Below are 19,486 nucleotides of genomic sequence, written 5' to 3'. Positions count from 1 at the left end.
TGTCTGCACTCGTTGAAGCAAATACAGTGGGTTTTTGTTAGCACCACCCCAGGGAATTATACCATAATTAATTAAAGAATGGAAAAACGCATAATAAATTGTAATGGGTTTTTTGTTTCCATAACTTTTTTAAGTTTAGCAAACATAAAAATTAGATATTTTGTTTTGCTAATTAGGTACTCTATTTGTTTGTCCTATCTCGTATTAAAATGAAAAAATATACCCAGGTACTTACAATTTTCGACTCTGTTTATAACTTGGTTTTGTATTTTAATATCAATCGTCAGAGGTGAACTATCACGATAACATCCAAAAGTTATAAAGAAAGTCTTTTGAATGTTTAAAGACAATTTATTCAGAGCTAGCCAAACATCTACTTTTTTTAGCCAAACGTTCATCTTGTCTTTAGAAGCAGACCACGTGACATCATCAGAAATGATGACTGTATCATCAGCGTAAGATATTATCGCTTCTTTTGGCATATTAATCAAGAGGTCATTGACGTGTAGAATAAACAACAAAGGATCCAATATTGTTCCTTGGGGCACATCAGTTAAAATTGTTTTATACGCACTAGTAACATTTAGTATTTTTACCCTTTGTTGTCTATACGTAAGATAGCTAGTAAATAAATTCAAGACTTTTCCTCTAATTCCGTACCTCTCAAGTTCTTGAAGTAATATTTCATGATTGACAGTGTCAAAAGCCTTGCCCAAATCAAGAAAAGCTGCTATTATAGGTTTGCTTTGTGGTCTAGCTTGCTATAAATTATATTAACAATATTGTAAAGAGCATCCGTTGTACCTCGATTTTTTACAAAACCATACTGTCGATCTGAAATGATTTCAAATTTAATTAAAAATTTATATACCCTGTAATATACTATTTTTTCAAAAATTTTTGCTATGTTCGATATGAGCGATATCGGTCTATAGTTAGATGCACTTGATTTATCTCCTGTCTTGTATATGGGGATAACATCTGCAATTTTAAGTGCATTAGGCCAAATCGATTTCTCAACACATAAATTAAATATATGAAGCATTCCATGCCAAATCACCGAGGTTTCGGCCCGACCCTCTTCGATTTCGCTTAAAATTTTGTATCATTTTCTACCCTACCAAAGACATTTTTCTGAATTTTTTCAGATTTTTTTACCCAGCCCAAAAAAAGTTACGAATTTTTGAAAAAAACGCTCTTTTTTTTCAAATTGCTATAACTTTGACACAAATTAACCTTTTGGCACTTTTTTTTTTAAATTTTATTTTTAATTGTAGTTTTCAGAAAAAAATAAAAATTTTAAAAAGTCAGAAGATATGAAATATTTTCGTTTTTTCAATAAAACCGTCATTTTTTCGAAGTTCGGAACCTTCGATTTTCAATTTTTTTGTCTCAAAAAAAAAAACTTTAACTAAGATAGTATTTAACCCCCCTATTTAGATTTTGTGCCGACTTTTCTTTCTATTTTTTTTTTCGATTGAAAAAAAAAATTTCTAAAATTAGCTTATTTTACATAACTTTGCGTTAAAATTTTTTTGGATTGTTTTCGGATTTCAACGAACACTTCAAGTTTATTAAAATTAGCATTATTACTTCTAATGTTAACACAAAATAATATTTCTATTATCAATGACATTCTTGTCAAAAGCCTGTAAATCTTCTATTTCATATTCTCGCTGTATAAAAATATCCAAGGTAATTTCTTGTTGCAGATTTTTTGTTTGGTTTAGTCACTTGTGTTACTGGATTTGAGTCTTGTAATGATAATACAGATGTAATAGACGAACTTGTAACTATTGCTCGTTTAATTAAATAGTCTACCTTACCTTCATATCTCGGTAAAATAAATTTTATAAGATAATCAGTCATGTCTATAAAACCTATTTATCTTTGCTTTTAAAATTTTGCATTTTTCGCCGTCATTAGGCACGTGGTTAACCTCAAAATTAGTATTGTAGTTACTATTACTGTAGAGACAGTTGGCACAAGTAGAAGTTTGTGTTAGGCACTGCATGGTTTTATGGGAACCAGCACATTTCAAGCATTTAGTTTCATTTCTACATTTAGACCCATTATGACCAAATCGCCCACAATTGAAGCACGGCTTAACATTAATTATATCATATACTTTGCAGTTTTGATATCCTACAAATATTTTACTTTTATTTTCTCTAATATGCTTGTACAAATTAGGTGTAACTTCAATAATTGCTGTTTGTGACTTATTTTTATATTTTTGTAAGAATGTAACCCTACACACTTTCCGTCCATATCTTTAAATTTCTTGTATTGATATCATTTTGTAGATCTTCATTACTCATATTTTCACAAGTATCTATTCCTACAACTTTAATTTTTGGTTTAGATATAGTTTCTTTTTCAATTTTGCAAATTTGTGCAAGCTTGTGATTCAAAATTTTGAGAGCTTTATTTGCGCTTTCTTCAGTCAGGCAGTTTACTATTATTTCTTTTCTTGCTTTTACTTGTACTCTCTTTGTTTGAATTGTCTTTTCCCTGACTAAATAATGTGACACATATTTGTTAATTTGATCTATGTTTTCTTTACTTTCATTATTTTTCTTTATTATTATTCTTGGTATTCTTTTTGGTTGAGTTTTGGGTGTTGTCACTATCTCTTTGCATAACTTTTCTTGTCTGTAGAATCATTCTCATTAGTTTTTTCAGTATTAGGCATTTCTTTGAGTAATGAATTCTTTTCTTGCATTTCATTATTCAACTCTTTCAATAATTTATTTTCAATTCTTAGTGTCTCCAACTCTGTACGATCCTAATACATAGTTTCTTCATGTTCATTTTCTTTTTAATTATCTATTTCTCTAAGAATTTGTTCTTTTATTTCTTCTTTACTTATTATTTTTATTTGGACAATGATCATTTTTGCATTATCATTTAGAATTTTTTCATCAATTTTTGAGGTTAGATTTACATGTGCATGCTCTGGGCAAATTATTAAAGTATCACTAAGAATTTTTATATTTTTCAGTTTTAGAAAATCACTTGCATGATATAGATAGATAGATTTATTTACTGTTTCCCCGAAGGGTTACACTCCTTTTACAATTATCTTCTCAACCTATCTTAGCACTACCCTCTCCCTCCTTTCCCCTTCCTCCCTTCCAAACTTCCACTTCTTCCTCCCTTATTCCCATCCTTGTCTCTCCTTCTTCTCTCTCATACTCCCAATCCTCTTCATCCACTCCTTCCCCATTCCACTCTCATCCAAAATTTCCTTTATCCTCTCTTCCACTCCTCTCCCGTCCTCCTCCTCAACAGCTCTACTGCAGCCCTCCAACACATGCTCCCATGTCTCTCTCTCCCAACCACACACCCTACATTTTTTCTTCTCCTCCTCCCAGTATCACCCTTCCCTCATCTCATTCCCCAATCTAAATCTTGTCACTCTTCTTTTTCTCTCTTCACTCCACTTTCCTACCTAATATCTAGTGTTAATTCTGAGCATACGTCGAGCAAGAGCTCGCCCAGCTGTGTCTCAGGCTAATTGCCTATTACACGTGATGTTGAATGCGTAAAACCATTGCGAAGATATAATGACAATGACCGTAGATGATCATTGGGCTTGGAAAAACCCCCTCTTCACCATTTCTGGATCATCAGAGAGGTAGACCGTCCCAAAGCTGGGAAGTGACCCACTTATTGGTTTTGCTGGCAAATCATTAAGATTTACCAGCAAAACGTTGTCCAGCGGGGGCTACGAGGAGGCGGGGTCACCAGCGATTGCTCAGTCTCATGCAGGCTAGCATCAGATATTATTGCTAGTATTTGGGTAATTTTACAACCCAGCTGTATCGGTACACCGAATGGTGCCTGCGGTTACGTCTACAGCTTCTTTTTCAGAAATTAAGATTGCATTAATGTTGAGGAAATGAGTAGGTTTAATGAGTAGAACGCCGAGCAATTGCAGTGAGTGGTCAGATTTATTAAAAATGCGTACGAGTACACCGCGTGTCGGTTGAGATTTAAACTTAGTGGCCGTTGAGCAGACTACGTTCCGAACTTATCACTGAGAATATTATACTGAGTGGACTTGAGACGGCGTGATTATATTAATCACTTTTGAATCGGACGATGAGGATTATATTAATCCTATCGAACTTATAACTTTGTGAGAAGACGTAGACAAAGTTGAGAGGACGCGTGTGATTGAAACGAGTCGATGTGAACTAATGAGAAGACACGTGTTGTATATGAGATGACAAAGAGATGACTGACTAAGAAGCCGGCGTCACGGCGCTTCTTCACCGCCGAGATGAGTTATGGCGAGTCTGCATTGAGCGACAACTGTTGAGCGTTCTGATTGGGCAGATTAATTCCCAAACATTTCCGCCCGCCATCAACAACGAAGTTGATTATGAGTTATGCTGCCTTCTGAGCGGCCACTGGGAGGACTGCGAGCTTGGTGATCGGCCTGGTGAGTGTTGTGGTGGCCGTCTTCAGCAATACCACCCTGGTGAGTCCATCCTCCTCTGACAGCAATTTGAGCACCCTAGCCATGGGCAATTTTCCTGAAGGCAAACGCTTATCAGTAAGGAGAACGAGAGAACCTACCTTAATCTGGTTGAGAGCGTGATGCCACTTTGAGATGGCTTGTAGTTGTTGTAAATACTGAGTTGACTACTTGCGCCAGAAATATTGAACTCGTTGTTGGATGAACTGCCATCTGGAGAGCCGACTGGCTGAGATGTCTGAGAGTGAGCCTTCAGGAACAGCATTGAGTGCTGTTCCGATGAGAAAGTGCCCTGGTGTGAGCACTGAGATGTCTTCTGGATCATTACTGAGTAATTCGAGTGGTCTTGAGCATGAGCGGTCCAGCTTAATCAATGCCTGTGTGAGAGAACGGGCGTGATTGAGTGACTCGCGCCAGAGGTAGTTGGCCCATCAGTTGCTGAGCACGGATCCCCCTGTAACGAGCACACATCACACACCTGAGAACATATGACTTCACTGGGGCTCTTCCTCCGATGATCCAGTAGAGTTGTCTGATTAGTGCTAGAGTCGACTGCGAGCTTGGCAGCTGAGATTGTCTTGAGAGCACTGAGATTTCTTCTGAGTAGTACGCCGATTGAGTGGCCTTGACCCAAAAGAGTCGTGAGTCTTCCATGCTTTTAGCTGAGATACAGGCTGCTGGTGTTAAGTCAAGCTCTCCTGAGAGCCTCTTGAGAAATCTATTGCAGAGAGCTGTAACTCGGAGCAACCTTTTGAGCAATGAGTATCGATGAATGAGATCCCAATGATAATTCGGAGAAGATCGTACCGCGTGATGTGCAACACGAGCACGAGCTTCTTCTGCACATGCGTCATCAGGAGTTGTATCGATCTGAGCTGGCCATGATGCCACTGATTGAGAGAGCCATGATGGTCCCGTCCACAATAGAGAGTGCTTTTCCAGCTGATCTGTGGTTATCCCACGCGATGCACAGTCAGCTGGGTTTGATGTGCCAGGCACATACCTCTAATGAGCGTTCCGTGAGAGTTCCTGAATTTTGATCACGCGGTTGCGTACGTAATCTTTCCATCTTGATGGATGAGCTTTGATCCATGTGAGAGTTACCTGAGAGTCCGTCCACAAGGTTGTCTTATTTATGATTATGTTTAGAGTAGCGCAAACATGATTCATGAGCGTGGAGAGTAGCAGCGCTGCTGAGAGTTCTAACCTCGGGATGGTTAGCCGCTTGAGCGGTGAGACCTTCGTCCTTGAACAAATAAGAGAGACCTTGGCGCCAGTGGACGACGAGTTAACAACGAGTTACACAACGGCTGCCATTGCGAATTGCGATGCATCAGAGAAGCCATGCAGTTCAATAGCTGAATTAGAGAGCGTTTTGAACCAACGTGAGATGGAGAGTCTGGCCAGACTAATGAGATCTTGTCTGATGCTGAGCCATTGTGAGATGAGCTGTTTCGAGAGTGGTTAGTCCCAGATCGAGATTATGCAACCAGAGAGCCTGAAGAAAGATCTTAGCCTTAATTATGACTGGAGATGCAAAGCCTAATGGATCAAAAATTTGTTCTACTTCTGAGAGGACAAGACGTTTCGAGTATCGTTTGGAGGGAGAAGCCGAGATTGTAGAGAAGTCAAACCTGTCCTGTGGAGGTGACCATCGAATACCAAGGATTTTGGTATCGCAGTCGTCGAATGAGATGCCTGAGGTCTCGCCAAGCTCAGACGAGACCTCTCTTAACAGTTGCTGAGAAGTGGAGTGCCACTTAGCCAGCGGGAATCCGCCCGCATGGCAGAGCCGTATGAGTTGTTGAGCAGTCTCCACGAGCTGTTGCACTGTGTCGGATCCTCCGAAAATGTCGTCAACATAACGCCCATGATTGTCGGTTTGACAGCAAGAGGATACTGAGAGCCTTCATCTTCAGCAAGCTGAAGGAGCGTTCGTACAGCCAGGAACGGTGCTGATTTGGTTCCATACGTGACTGTAGTGAGCTGAAAATGAGATTCCTCCTGCTGTTCATTCACCCACACGATGCGTTGCAGATCCTGGTCATCTGGATGTATCTTGATTTGCCGGTACATCTTAGTGATGTCAGTCGCAAAGAGATACTTGAGTTGACGTATCCAAATGAGCAAGTCAAAGATGTTGAGCATCAGATTAGGACCAGCGTGCATGATGTCATTGAGCGAGTGACCAGTGGAGCTGGCACTTGAACCGTTGAAAACAACCCTGAGCTTCGTGGTGGAGCTGTCTGGCTTAAGTACCCCATGATGAGGCAAATAGTAATGTGGCCTTCTACCAACTGAGATGTCATCGAGCTTGAGCATGTGCTGAGATTGTTTATACTCTCGCATTAACTAATTGTACAATCGGTCGTACTGAGTGTCTCTGCCAAGTCGCCTGAGAATTCGTTGGAGCGATCGATGAGCTGTCTGATAAGAATCTCCCAGGACTGTTGGGGGCGATTTGAGAGGCATCCTGACGATGTAACGCCCTGTTGAGTCCCTTGAGTGAGTGGTCTTGAAGTGCAGCTCACACTCCTGCTCCTCAGGAGTGAGCGATGAGTTGTCCGATGATGGAGGTTCTTCTTGGACCCAGAACCGTGTCAACAACTCTCGCAAGGACGAGTTTGATACCTGAGAGCTGCCGAGATCAGTTGTCCTTGCAAGCGTGACCGGTGCCTGAATTGGGCCTATGACCAACCACCCAAAGATTGATAATTGAGCAATGGGAGTTCCTGCTGAGTACCTAATGATATTAGGCCTAATGAGTTGGCCGTAGAAGTCTGCTCCGATTATGACATCTACTGCCCTTGGAACGAGAAATTCTGGATCAGCTAGAGGTAAACCATTTAGGTGTGGCCATTCGGGTTCCTGTTGAGTCTTTATGGCCGGCAGGATGGTGGTAACTGTCTTTAACACGTGAGCTGAAATTGTCACCGTGAGTGGTCTATACCTTGATTGAAGGTTGAGCGTGACAATTCCTCTTGTTTGAGACGTCCGTGTTCCACCGACACCATAAACGTCCAGCCTTGAGTGCCTTCGTTGTAACTTGAGCTGCTGGGTGAGCTTTTCTGAGATGAATGAGATTTCTGATCCAGGGTCAATTAACAGACGAACTTGAGTTGATGAAGCTGCTGAGAGGACTATTGCTGTTGCTGTGGCCAGCAATGTGAGATGACTGAGATGGGCTGAGTTAGACGTGAGATGATCGCAACTCTCAAAGAGCTGCCTTGAGCTTCATGCTTGAGAGGACTTGGTTGACGGAGCGGGTGTGCTTGACACCTCCTGAGCGGTCTGATGGTCATCTCCTGATGGTTCGAAAATGACTAAGAGGTCTGCACCATGCGACAGGGTATGATGATAGTCGTTGCATGATTTGCAATGCATTCGGCTATTGCACCTCCTTAAATTATGCCTGCCAAGGCAATTGCAACACAGACTTCTGTCCCTGATCAACCTTACCCGTTGGTTGACCGAATAGCTTCGCATCTTTGGGCAGATCGCGATGTAGTGATCTTGCCCACAACAGTCACACGGATATGTCGTTCGTGACTGAGCTGGACGAGAAGTCTGATGAATAACCGACCTTGATGAGCTGGCTGGGGGCTGTTGAGAGGCCTGATGTGAGCTTGTCCGAGTAGTCTTAGCCCCTTTCGGCACATTGGGTTGAGCAGGCGATGATGAGGATTCTATGGTCTCCAATGTGCGGGCACGAGCGACCAGAAATTCGGTGAGCTGGCTGAGTGTCGGAAATTCATCTGTAGATGCAAGAGATGTCTCCCACCTCTCGCGAGTGTCTTGATCGAGCAGTCCAGTGAGAAGAGTGACCATGAGGCAATCATTATTGCTCTCCACTGTGAGTGTTCTGAGTGCCTGAGTGGTCTCATTAATGATGTTGACCATTTTGGTCAGCGATGTGGCTTGGCGCCTTTGCATTGGTTTGAGGTTGAGCAGCCTTTCTAGATGTGATTTTATTATGAGACGTTTTTTCTCAAACCTTGATGTGAGCAAGGTCCAAGCCGAGTCGAATGATGCATTGTCAGGAGTGATGTTGGCAACAATTTCGTAGGCCTCACCTTGCATCGCTGACTTTAGATACTGGAATTTCTCCAGATCACTGAGATCCGAGCGGTCTGCTATCACTGAGCTGAACATGGCCTTGAAATCAGGCCATTTCCGGCAATCTCCACTGAATGTTGGCACTATTAATTCAGGAAGCCGGGAGCGGGCACGAGCACCATCTTCGGGTGAAGTGGGCTGAGTTTTCTGAGTGAGCTGTTCCTTAAGCCGACCAAACAATCGTTTTGCCTTTATCATCAATTTCGTTTCACTGATGTTGACCGTTTCAGTGAGGTATGGATGTCTTATTTGGTTGGGAGGCCAATTACATACTAGTTGAGCGTGCTCTTGGAGGAATGACCTATGCAGCTCCTCTAGCTGCTCGAGCAACATGTTCACCTCTGTCAGGGTGATCGATTCGGATGACCCACCAACCTGACTGAGTATATCCTCTATAGACACAATGATTTCTCTCTGAGCCTGCACACGTAACGTGAATTCTGTACTGAGTGCCACAGGCGATTGGCTCCTGGACCGGGTACCTTGGCCATGAGTGGACGTGGATTGTACCGCCAGGCTGGTCGGTTGAGCCGTCTGAGGGATTGCTTGATCATCACAACTGCTTGTGGTCTTGGCCTTTTTTTCTTCATCCCGCACAAGCACCATTGTGATGATTAAATGAGAAGTCTGTAGTGATAGTCACTGTTTAATTGAGATCGCACTGAGAGTCACTGATAATAAGTAGTGCCAATGAGAGAACAATGTCGCGATAGATAACGGCACTATTTAGTAAACATCGCGAACGAGATGACGATACCCCGCTACTCGGGAGTGAGAGTGGGGGAAGTATCCGCGGATCGTGCGAAGCGAGCAGTGATCCCAGAGACTTTAGTTCGTTTGATGGACACAGGGGCGCAAAATTATCGTACGCGGCACAAAATTATCGTACGCCCCGGGAAAACGTTCATTATTCGTTTAGTCCAATCGGCGGTTCGATAGCTGCACAGGAACCCCAAAAGCATCCTTTTTTCCCCTTTTAACAGTATCGTTCCAGCAATGGCGGAACAACACAAACGATGTGTACCGAAACTTCGATATATCGATGCTTCGACATCAACGCATATCGAAAAGAATTCCACAGCACTATTAAATCTATGCCTACATCATTGCTCCATTATTAAATGGAATGACAAGTTTTCTAGCTATTTTTTTCCTTCAATACTCATATAACGCATTACGATACTGCTACATATAAGCATAACGTTACGCATTCTTACAGTTACTACAATTAAAGTATCAAAACATAATTTATTTAAATGATTATTATTACTGATTTATTAAACAGAAGCATAAGAAATCATCCACTTTTCTTTTTCTTCGGTAATAACATTGAATTTAACATTTCTTTTTTATTTAAATAGTTTTTTACATTATACTTTAATATTACCTAATTAACAATCAATTCAATTAAACTTTCAAAAAAACATAACAAAATTTATAACAATATATTAAATTATTTTAATGGTTTAACAAATAATCTTAAACAAAACAATTACTTTGGCTCTAATCAATCGTCCATGTCTGTCATTTTTTAAATACATTAAATAATTATTATACAATATTATATTAGACTGTCAAGTATGAAATTCGAATGCAATTATGCGACATAATTCCATTCGGTTTTCATACTTCTCAACTTAATACATTTTTTGCATTATACTTTCATACAACCTAATTAACAATCATTAAATACATTAAAAAATTATTATACAATATTATATTAGACAGTCAAGTATGAAATTCGAATGCAATTATGCGACATAATTCCATTCGATTTTCATACTTCTCAACTTAATACATTTTTTACATTATAATTTCATACAACCTAATTAACAATCAATTCAATTAAACTTTCAAAAAAGCATAACAATATTTATAACAATATATTAAATTATTTCAATGGTTTAACAAATAATCTTAAACAAAACAATTACTTTGGCTCTAATCAGTCGTCTATGTCTGTCATTTCAAAATTCACTTCTTCTTCGTTTATGTTTTTATCATTATTACTTTTCTCTTCACTAACATATAAAGAATTTTTTATTAAATTATATTCCCGTTGACTGGGTTCCTAATTTACACAATTAGAATCTACTCTTTGACTAGACAGTAACAACCCATTAAGCGTTTCTACAGATAATTTATTCCGAGTTTTTGTTTTAATTAAATTAATTTTACTAAAAATACGCTCGCAATCTGCGTTTGACAACGGTAGTGACATTATACTTAAAAAAAACTAGCAAGATTTTTAAAAGAATAAATTTCATCTAAATCTTCAAATTTTTTAGTTTGTGCCAAAATGCATCTACAGGATCGGTGATTTTAATATTTTCCGGTAAAATAAAATTGGGTAGCTGTCGCCACTCATCGTCGATTGATTGGTAGCATTGTGTAGGGACAAGTCGAGGTAGTTGTCGCATTACCGGTAATAAAGAAGGTGTTATATTTCGTGTAAATTGAGAAACAGCTTCTTCAGGATTAATAATAGTTAGATTTTTTAATAGTACATTCTCGAAATCATACCTTTTCTTTATTGCTAAGCAGCCTTTTACGAAAAAATTTCTACAATTTGTAAGAAATTCGATTTTTACTTCTTTTCGTGGAGATGTCGAGTACTCCGGCTTGTTAAAAAAATCCATTGAATAAACACCCGTGTAAACATTCATAATATTTATATATTTAGATTCATCGGCCGGATTAATCAAACTTAACGGTGTTTTATTAACGTAATCCGGGATCATAAAGATTTAAGTAATTCTGTATATGTTGAACTCATTTTTTTATGAACGACTGTAATTAATGGTTTCTCGGATTGAAAAAGTTTGTTTAAATTTGTGAATTTAGGTAAAATCCATTCCAGAAAATAATAATATAATTTTGTAATTGGATTATTAAGATTTTGAAGTATAAATTCTTCTATTTCAAAATTTAAAGCCGAAGAAGTTTTTCGTGAATTTGATCTTTTTGTTTCTATATCGTAAACGATATTATTAAAATATAAAGTTAACGCGTTCCACTGCTCTAGAAGCCTGGTAATTACAGCCGTTATTGAAAGCCATCGAGTCTCCACTGGACACAAAATTTTATAATTTTTTAGCTTTAAAAACTGTTGATTCTGTTTAAATTCATGCTGCCGCTTACAACTTGATGAGAAGTGATTATAAATTGAATGAAATAATTTTTCACAATCAGACGGTATTGCATCACAAGCTTCACTGGCACAAAGGTGAAGCGAATGACAAATACATGTCATGATGTAAATGTTAGGACAAATATCTTCAAATCTTGTTCTTACTAAATTATGTTTACCCATCATCGCATTAGATCCGTCTGACCTGAAACTAATAATTTTGTCAAAGGATACAGAGAAGCGTTGAAAAGATTGCCGGACACAATTGATAAGATGCTCTGCTGTAGCATATACTTCTCTAGAATCTTCATTGAAAATTCTACATAACTCCCAAAAATAACTAGCTATTCGTCCTAGAGATTCATCGTAATACCGTATGATAATACACAATGTTTGAGTCATTGTAATGTCAGTTGACTCATCTATCAATACACTAAAATGAGTTTTTTGTAATTTACTAGCTAGTTCTTCTTTTTCAGCAAATCCGATTACGTTTTTAATAACACATGCGCTTTTAGAAGATTTTAATCGGACTTCCTTTATAATGTCACTATCAGGAAAACACTCCTGGAGTTAACGGTGTTAAGTGATCCATAATCTTAAAAGGTACATTGTGTTCTGCAAAAAAACTACACAATTTAATTTCTGCGCGGGAAACTTTATGATTCATTGAATCATTTCGAACTTCATTTGAAGCTTTTTCTATAAAATTAGACATTTTCGCTTGTTCATTTAAACCTTTTAACATTATTAAATGAGATTTACTAGTTTCATGATTGCGAATAACTGTTAACTCCGCAGTGATTGTTGCTTTGCAGAGTGAGCATTGAGCTTTTAATTTATCAGAATGAGGCCGGAGCCACGAGCAAAAATCCGGATTATTAAGCCACTCCCTACGGAACTTTTGTGGCCGCCGTGTGCTTTGTTTTTTAAATTGCGTAAGAGATGTGTTATCTATCATTGTAAATATAATCAATATAAAATGCGAAAGAAATAAAAACTTGAATAATTAAAGAAGAAGTGTTACAAAATATGTTTGCAAATTAATTTAAAAAATATGTTTAAAAAATAACTCTTCTCTTCTAGCAGCAAAACTCAAACGTTCGTTATTACCTAGGCAATAAATTTTTAGCTCAAAATAAAACATGTTTAATTTAATACATAAAATGATCGGGTCATATTTTTTACTATGAACTTTATTAGATAATGTTACAACAGTAATAATTTGCATAACATAATTAATTTATAGCGTTAAATGACTGAATAAATAGACTAATAATTAAATTGTTGAAAAAAATTATAAGACTATATTCAATTTTGAGGATATGTTTATCCTTTAAAAAATACCTGGATTAATAATTATCAAATATTTACTTGATCAATTTTTAACATACTTTTTTTTGTGCGATCTTCCGTGATGTTACTATATGTTTACATAGATTTATATAGACTTACTGAAATTATAGTAGATTCTGTAGCGGCTATTTTATCTGTCTTATCTGTTCTATATGTCCTATATGTCCTATATGTCCTATCTGTCCTATCTGTCCTATATGTCCTATATGTCCTATCTGTCCTATCTGTCCTATATGTCCTATCTGTTCTAAATGTTGGAATCGCCCTGTTCTAAATGTAAAGACTAAAATGACAAAATAAATAGAATACTAATTAAATAGTTGAAAAAAATTCAAAGACTTAATAAAATTTTGAGAATATCTTTATCCTTTAAAATTTACCTGGATTAATAATTTTAAAATATTTACCTGTAAAATTAGTAAAACTTCTTTGTTGTCGTGTGATCTTCTGTTACGTCCTAATGTTGGTAATATGTTAATAAAAAGAAAAGCTGTAAAAGTAAAAACTGAAAAAAAGAAAAACTGAAAAAAAGTAAAATGTTAAAATGAAAATTGGAGCGAGTAATGTTTCTCTGAGATGCTTTCTGAGGTATTGCTGGTATGCAAATGGTGCTATGCTGCTCTGTAGCAATTTTTCCAACCGTTTATTCAGTTTTCTTCTGTCTTCTTGCTTCTTTTCTTCATTTTCTTCTGTCTTCTTGCTTCTTAGCTTGTTTTCTTTATATCGTCATATATCTTCATGTATCTTCATATATCGTCATATATCCTCATATTTTTTTCGTGTCTTCTGTTTTGTACGTTGTTCATCTCTTCAACTTTTGTTTAACCGTTAACCGTAGAAGCGACTCGTGTGCAAATCTGATGAGTAAAAAGAGAAAAAAGAAAAAAAGAAAAAAAAGAAAGGACCTCAACTTTCAATTTTCTCATTGTGAGGTTTCCTATGGAGCTATCAAATAGCCGCATAGACTAACGTCATTAACGATGTTTGATACGTAAAAAAAAAGAAGTAAAAAAAAAAAAAAAAGTGTCCGTAAGTTTCGGATTTATGTGTTTTATTGTATTTCTTGTATGTGTGACTGTCGCAGTGTCACAGGTGTAGGGGGAGTAGGGTGGTGAGCGGGAGGTGCTTCGCGTAACGCAGTAAACAAGTGAGCGAATTAAATATGTAATGAATATAATATAAATGTATAAAATAAAAAATGTATTAATTATTCCCCCTGTAATTTAATAAATGTGGAAAAAGTTTTAAAGTCCCAAATTTTTCAAGTTGATGACTTTTTTTTTTTTTTTTTTTTTTTTTTTTACTCATCAAGTTCCCAAATGCTATCATGAAAACGATGAAAACAGTCGTCGAACGGGAGATCGTACTGGGGGCGGCGGTAAGATGGTAGTGGGAGTTGTGGTAGGAGTAGTGGTGGGAGTCGTGGTGGGAGTAAGGGTTGGGGTGGGGGTGCACTTTTCGAAAATTTGTTGACTAAAAAAAAAAAAGGTCATCAAGTTTTCGAAATTCCAAATGGATCGTACGCCACGAATTTTCGATCGTACAGGACCTCAAATTATCGTACGAATGGGATCACTGGAAGCGAGTGAGACGACACGTACTCGCAAGAGAGATGGCTTTATCCCACCCTACTCGAGAGTGAGAGAGGGGGGCGGCTCTCGCGTCACACTAACGCGAGCGTGGTGCTATTTCTCGTGACGTAAGAGCGGGCGTGAGACGGCACTACGTCACGCGTAGCCACACAACTTGAGATGGAACTATTTCGCGCGGAACAAAGCGACTGAGATGGCATTACTTTTTCGAGTAAAAGAGAAGGCGTGACACGGCACTACGTCACGCGTAAGAGCACTACTTGAGCTGGCACTACTTTCCCGAACAAAGGAAATGAGATGACGAAGTATACCGCACACAATGAACTTTACCGATTTTTCTAAATCTGCGCTGCAAATGCTCGATCCGGCTCGAAGGACCAAATGTTGAGGAAATGAGTAGGCTAAATGAGTAGAACGCCGAGCAATTGCAGTGAGTGGTCAGATTTATTTAAAATGCATACGAGTACACCGCGTGTCGGTTGAGATTTAAACTGAGTGGCCGTTGAGCAGACTACGTTCCGAACTTATCACTGAGAATATTATACTGAGTGGACTTGAGACGGCGTGATTATATTAATCACTTTTGAATCGGACGATGAGGATTATATTAATCCCATCGAACTTATAACTTTGTGAGAAGACGTAGACAAAGTTGAGAGGACGCGTGTGATTGGAACGAGTCGATGTGAACTAATGAGAAGACACGTGTTGTATATGAGATGACAAAGAGATGACTGACTGAGAAGCCGGCGTTACGGCGCTTCTTCACTGCCGAAAAGAGTTATGGCGAGTCGGCATTGAGCGACAACTGTTGAGCGTTCTGATTGGGCAGATTAATTCCCAAACAATTACCTTCTTATGTTTTGGTCCTTGTTTTTTAGTACTGCAACTGAATAATCATTAAAAATGCCAAAAATTTCTTTTGTTACTAAGCACTTGTAATCACATGGCAACGTATGGTATTTATTTAATATAGCCTGTTTTAGACTAAGCCTTGAGTCATTTAGGAGCATACAGTCAAAGATGATATGTTGGACTGATTTTACTTTACCACAGCTGCAAATATCAGTGTATGCTAGGTTAAGACTCTTGAGTTTCTGTTTAATATTTCCGTGTCCTGTAAGGAGTTGGACTATGAAATGGTTATGTTTTATCCATTTTGCATTTAACCTGTTTTCTATATTTTCATAGAACTGGAATGTCAGCCTTCCTTTCTGGCTATCATTCCAGTTCTGTTGCCATATTCTTACTGTTTCTTTTTTAATATCAAGAAATCTTAACTTAGTTTCACTTCTACTTACAGCATCAAGTGCTTCGAATCTTTTGAAGAAGTGCTGAAATGACAAGTTTTTACGTAGATAGTAAAGACTTGCCTTTTTAGCTTGTTGCAGTCCTATGAGAGTTGTTGCCGTCCGTAGATGTTGTTCTATAGGCTTTAGTAACCCCAATTAGAGCATATCGTTGTGCTTAACTCAGTTTCCTGTTGTGGTGGGTACTGAGTTTGTCAGCCCAGCAAACTGCAGCATAAGAGATAATTGGTAAAAAGACTCCCTTGTACAATGATCCCATGATAGAGTTGTTTAGACCCCATGTACTTTTTTTAACTCTGGCAAGTTGACTGAAAGGGGCCTTACTCTTGCTACAGATGTAGTTAACATGTGGGGTTATGTTCATTCTTGTTCCATATGTGACTCCTAAATATCGTGATTCTGAAACCATTCTTAGTGATCTACCTCCAAGTTTGACAGTTGGTGGTCTTCTTATTTCTAAGAAACCTTTAAGAAGAATCATGCGAGATTTTGTCACTGATAGTACTAGTTTTTGTCTTGTACACCAGCTATTTAAGATGGAATTAATCTTATTTGCCTTAAGCTCAAGAGCTTTTCTGCTATTTCCTTCCACTATTATTGCGATATCATCAGCGTATGCAATAGCCTCGTTTCCCGTATTAGAGATTTCTTACAGAACATCATCGACGATGATGTTCCACATTAAAGGTCCTAATACGGATCCCTGTGGGCAGCCTTTGCTTACAACTTTAGATATCTGGATAGTATTAGTTGTAGTTCTTGCTATTCTATTTGAAAGATAGCTTGCAATCAGGTTACATACGTTTCTGGGGCAATCTCTGCGCTTAAGATTGCTGAGTACACTAGGCCACCATACACCATCAAATGCACCAGAAATGTCGAACATGAGGCCAATGGCATACTTATCGCTTGTTTGATGCACAATGTCTCTTAATTTTACAATTGCATCTTCTGTTGACCTGCCTGGCCTGAAACCGTACTGTCTAGTCGATGCCAAAGGTGTGTATGTGATATTGTCTGGAGTCTTCCAGCAATAAGTTTTTCAAGAATTTTCCCAAGTATTGGAAGTAAAGAAATAGGTCTGTAAGATTTTAAATCAGTCGCTGGCTTGTCTATGCTTTTTCTCAGTATCCTAATTTCCGCTATTTTCCATTGATTTGGGAAAGTCTCCCCTGTATTAGGCATCCGTTGAAGAGATCTTTTAATACATTAGACAGTACGGGCATAGCATTCTTTATCATTTCTGATTCAATTAGATCGTGTCCAGGAGCCTTCCTATTGCCTAGTTTTTTGATAGCATTTTGTACTTCAGATAGATTAAATAGTGGTGCGTCCTGTGTGTTTGGTGCTAGAAGTATGTTACTTCTAGTAATAATGTGCCACTCTCTTTCATTGTCCACATTATCATCAGGAATCATGTTATTGAGCAGTGTTTCAATTGTGTCATTAAAGTTTAATGTCTGTCCGCCATTAAGCTTGATTGTTTCGATGACGTTTTCAACACAGATTTTGTTTCTTTGAATTTTGTATACTATACTCCATGGTTCCTTATTTCCGATATCAGTGACGAACTTTTCCCAACTTTCTTGTTTTGCTTTTGCAATGTTCTTTATATATTGGTTTCTTAGGCTTTTATATACCGTTTTATGTATAATTTTTAGTCTATTGTTTATTGTTTTATTATATTTTCGTCGGGCTCTTTTGACTAATTGTCGTAGATTTGTTAGATCACTGTTCCACCATGGGGCAGACTTAGAAAAGCGTTTCTTTTTTGGAATACAAGTTTGCGCTGCTCGTATTAATGCATGTTCAATTTTATTTGCAGCATCTGTTGCACTAATACTATCTTCATTATTAACTGTATCCATGATGTTAGTTAAATTTCTAATATACTTTTCCCAGTCTTCATTCCTGGTATTAAGTCTATCACCTTTGAGACTTATGACCTTATCTGAGGCAGATGTTATTTTAAATGTGATAAGGTTGTGGTCACTTGTTGTTTCGCCGTTTTGTATCTTCCAATTAGATATAGAGTTAATGCAGCTACTGCCAGCGATTGTGATATCGATATTATCCTGTCCTCGTGTATTGTCAAAGGTGAAGGTTTCAGATTCTTTGTTGGCTATGTGTAGTTGGAATTGGGATAATAATTCCTCGAGTGCTTCTCCTTTTTCGTCTGTACATTTACTAAACCAAGTAGTTGACTTAGCATTTGAGTCTATGCAAAATATAATGTTCTTTCTGTCCAGCACCATTAGGATATTTTCCTAATGAAGAATATACGGATCAATATCCTCACAGTGTTGGAAATATGCACTAACCAAGTATAACTTTAAATTGCCGATTTTAATCTCGACGCAAATTATGTGGGTGTTGCTTAATTGCTCAATTTTAAGAGCATCAATTCTATTGTTAAAAATAACTATTGCCGCTTTAATATTATTAGATGCTATAACATTTGAGAATGTTTTAGTATTTAGTATCACTTTAGTGCATATTCCCATGCCTGCCCTCTTATTATGATACGAATAAGGTTCTTGGACAGTAAGTAGGTCTATCTTGTTCTCAAATGCTAATTGCCTTAGTTCATCTGATACAGACTTTGAGTTTTGCGCATTTATTTGTCCTATCGTTACAGTTTCCCTAGTAACATATATTGTAGAGTTACTTACCATAATCTACTTTTTGGATGTAGCTGGCAAATGCAATCTTATATGCTAGGCATTCTACTGAACGCGATGTGTGATTGCAGGGTTTTTCTGCTCTTTTGCAGTTGATGCATGTTGGGTTCTTTTCCTTAGCTTTGCACTCCTTGTAGTTGTGTCCATCACATCCGCAATGTCCACATGTTTCGGTCTTAGCTTTGCAGTGTTTCGACACGTGACAAAAGGATTGGCACTTGTAGATTCGGCTTACGACGGTATGGTCTCTGATCCGTAGGGATAGCCATCCAATGTAAACCTTATCATTTTTTAGAAGGTTATTCCTCGCATTAGGTGATACCTCTAGAATCACGTTTACATTATCAGAGTTTTTGCAGTCTGATCTGTGAAAAATGGAGATCTCTTCAGCAAATTTTCTTTTTGACAGTTCCTCCATATTTTGTTGTCTGAGTGCATCGAGAAACTCCTTATTACTCATTTCTTTTGGTACGTTTTGTACGATGAGCATTGGTCTCTTTTTAGATGGTACACCGGTTCGTAAGCCAACCTGTTGCCATTTTTCAGAATTGATAACTCGTTCCAGATTTTTTTCGTTTTGGTCTCGACAAGAATTCCGTTTTTAGAAATTTTCTTTACATTGCAAATCTTTAGTTTTTCTTTGGCAGGTGCTATATTAGCCATGACCGTTTTTTCGTCCCTTCGCTAGTACTAATTTTGCTTTTTATTGTTGGGTAGATTGCAACTACGTGTCTGGTTGTGCTTGTATTCTTGCTTACTTCTTTTGCTACTGCCGGGATTTTAAGACGGTCTGCGTAGCTAGCTGATTTTGTCTG

At 37.9% G+C, this 19,486-nt stretch overlaps 2 protein-coding genes across 2 annotated transcripts; both read right to left on the bottom strand.

The window, feature by feature from the left end:
• Positions 1-6,217: 6,217 nt before the first annotated feature.
• Positions 6,218-6,835, bottom strand: LOC107073583 (uncharacterized). Its single transcript, XM_015334276.2, has one exon. It carries the CDS (start codon positions 6,833-6,835, stop codon positions 6,218-6,220), a length of 618 nt encoding a protein of 205 aa, XP_015189762.2.
• Positions 6,836-6,838: 3 nt separating this feature from the next.
• Positions 6,839-9,208, bottom strand: LOC149033832 (uncharacterized). The gene is made up of 2 exons (XM_089176548.1): positions 7,746-9,208; positions 6,839-7,661 (listed from the first exon to the last, which is right to left on the bottom strand). The coding sequence occupies exons 1-2, from the start codon at positions 9,206-9,208 to the stop codon at positions 6,839-6,841; spliced, it is 2,286 nt and encodes a 761-aa protein (XP_089032674.1).
• Positions 9,209-19,486: the final 10,278 nt, after the last annotated feature.

The sequence above is a fragment of the Polistes dominula genome, unplaced genomic scaffold (genome assembly GCF_049000335.1).
Source record: "Polistes dominula isolate Pdom_NZ unplaced genomic scaffold, Pdom_raw_medaka contig_333, whole genome shotgun sequence".
Taxonomy (NCBI): domain Eukaryota; kingdom Metazoa; phylum Arthropoda; class Insecta; order Hymenoptera; family Vespidae; genus Polistes; species Polistes dominula.
The sequence above is the reverse complement of the archived record's forward strand: the minus strand, read 5'-3'. Positions and strand labels throughout refer to the sequence as shown.

What these genes read in the sequence shown, in the direction of transcription:
- LOC107073583 (XM_015334276.2), bottom strand. Translation starts at nt 6,835, where the DNA reads ATGCGAGAGTATAAACAATCTCAGCACATGCTCAAGCTCGATGACATC.
- LOC149033832 (XM_089176548.1), bottom strand. Translation starts at nt 9,208, where the DNA reads ATGGTGCTTGTGCGGGATGAAGAAAAAAAGGCCAAGACCACAAGCAGT. An exon ending in GTGTCAAGCACACCCGCTCC is followed by an intron (nt 7,662 to 7,745) that starts GTCAACCAAGTC and finishes AGCCCATCTCAG; the next exon opens with TCATCTCACATTGCTGGCCA.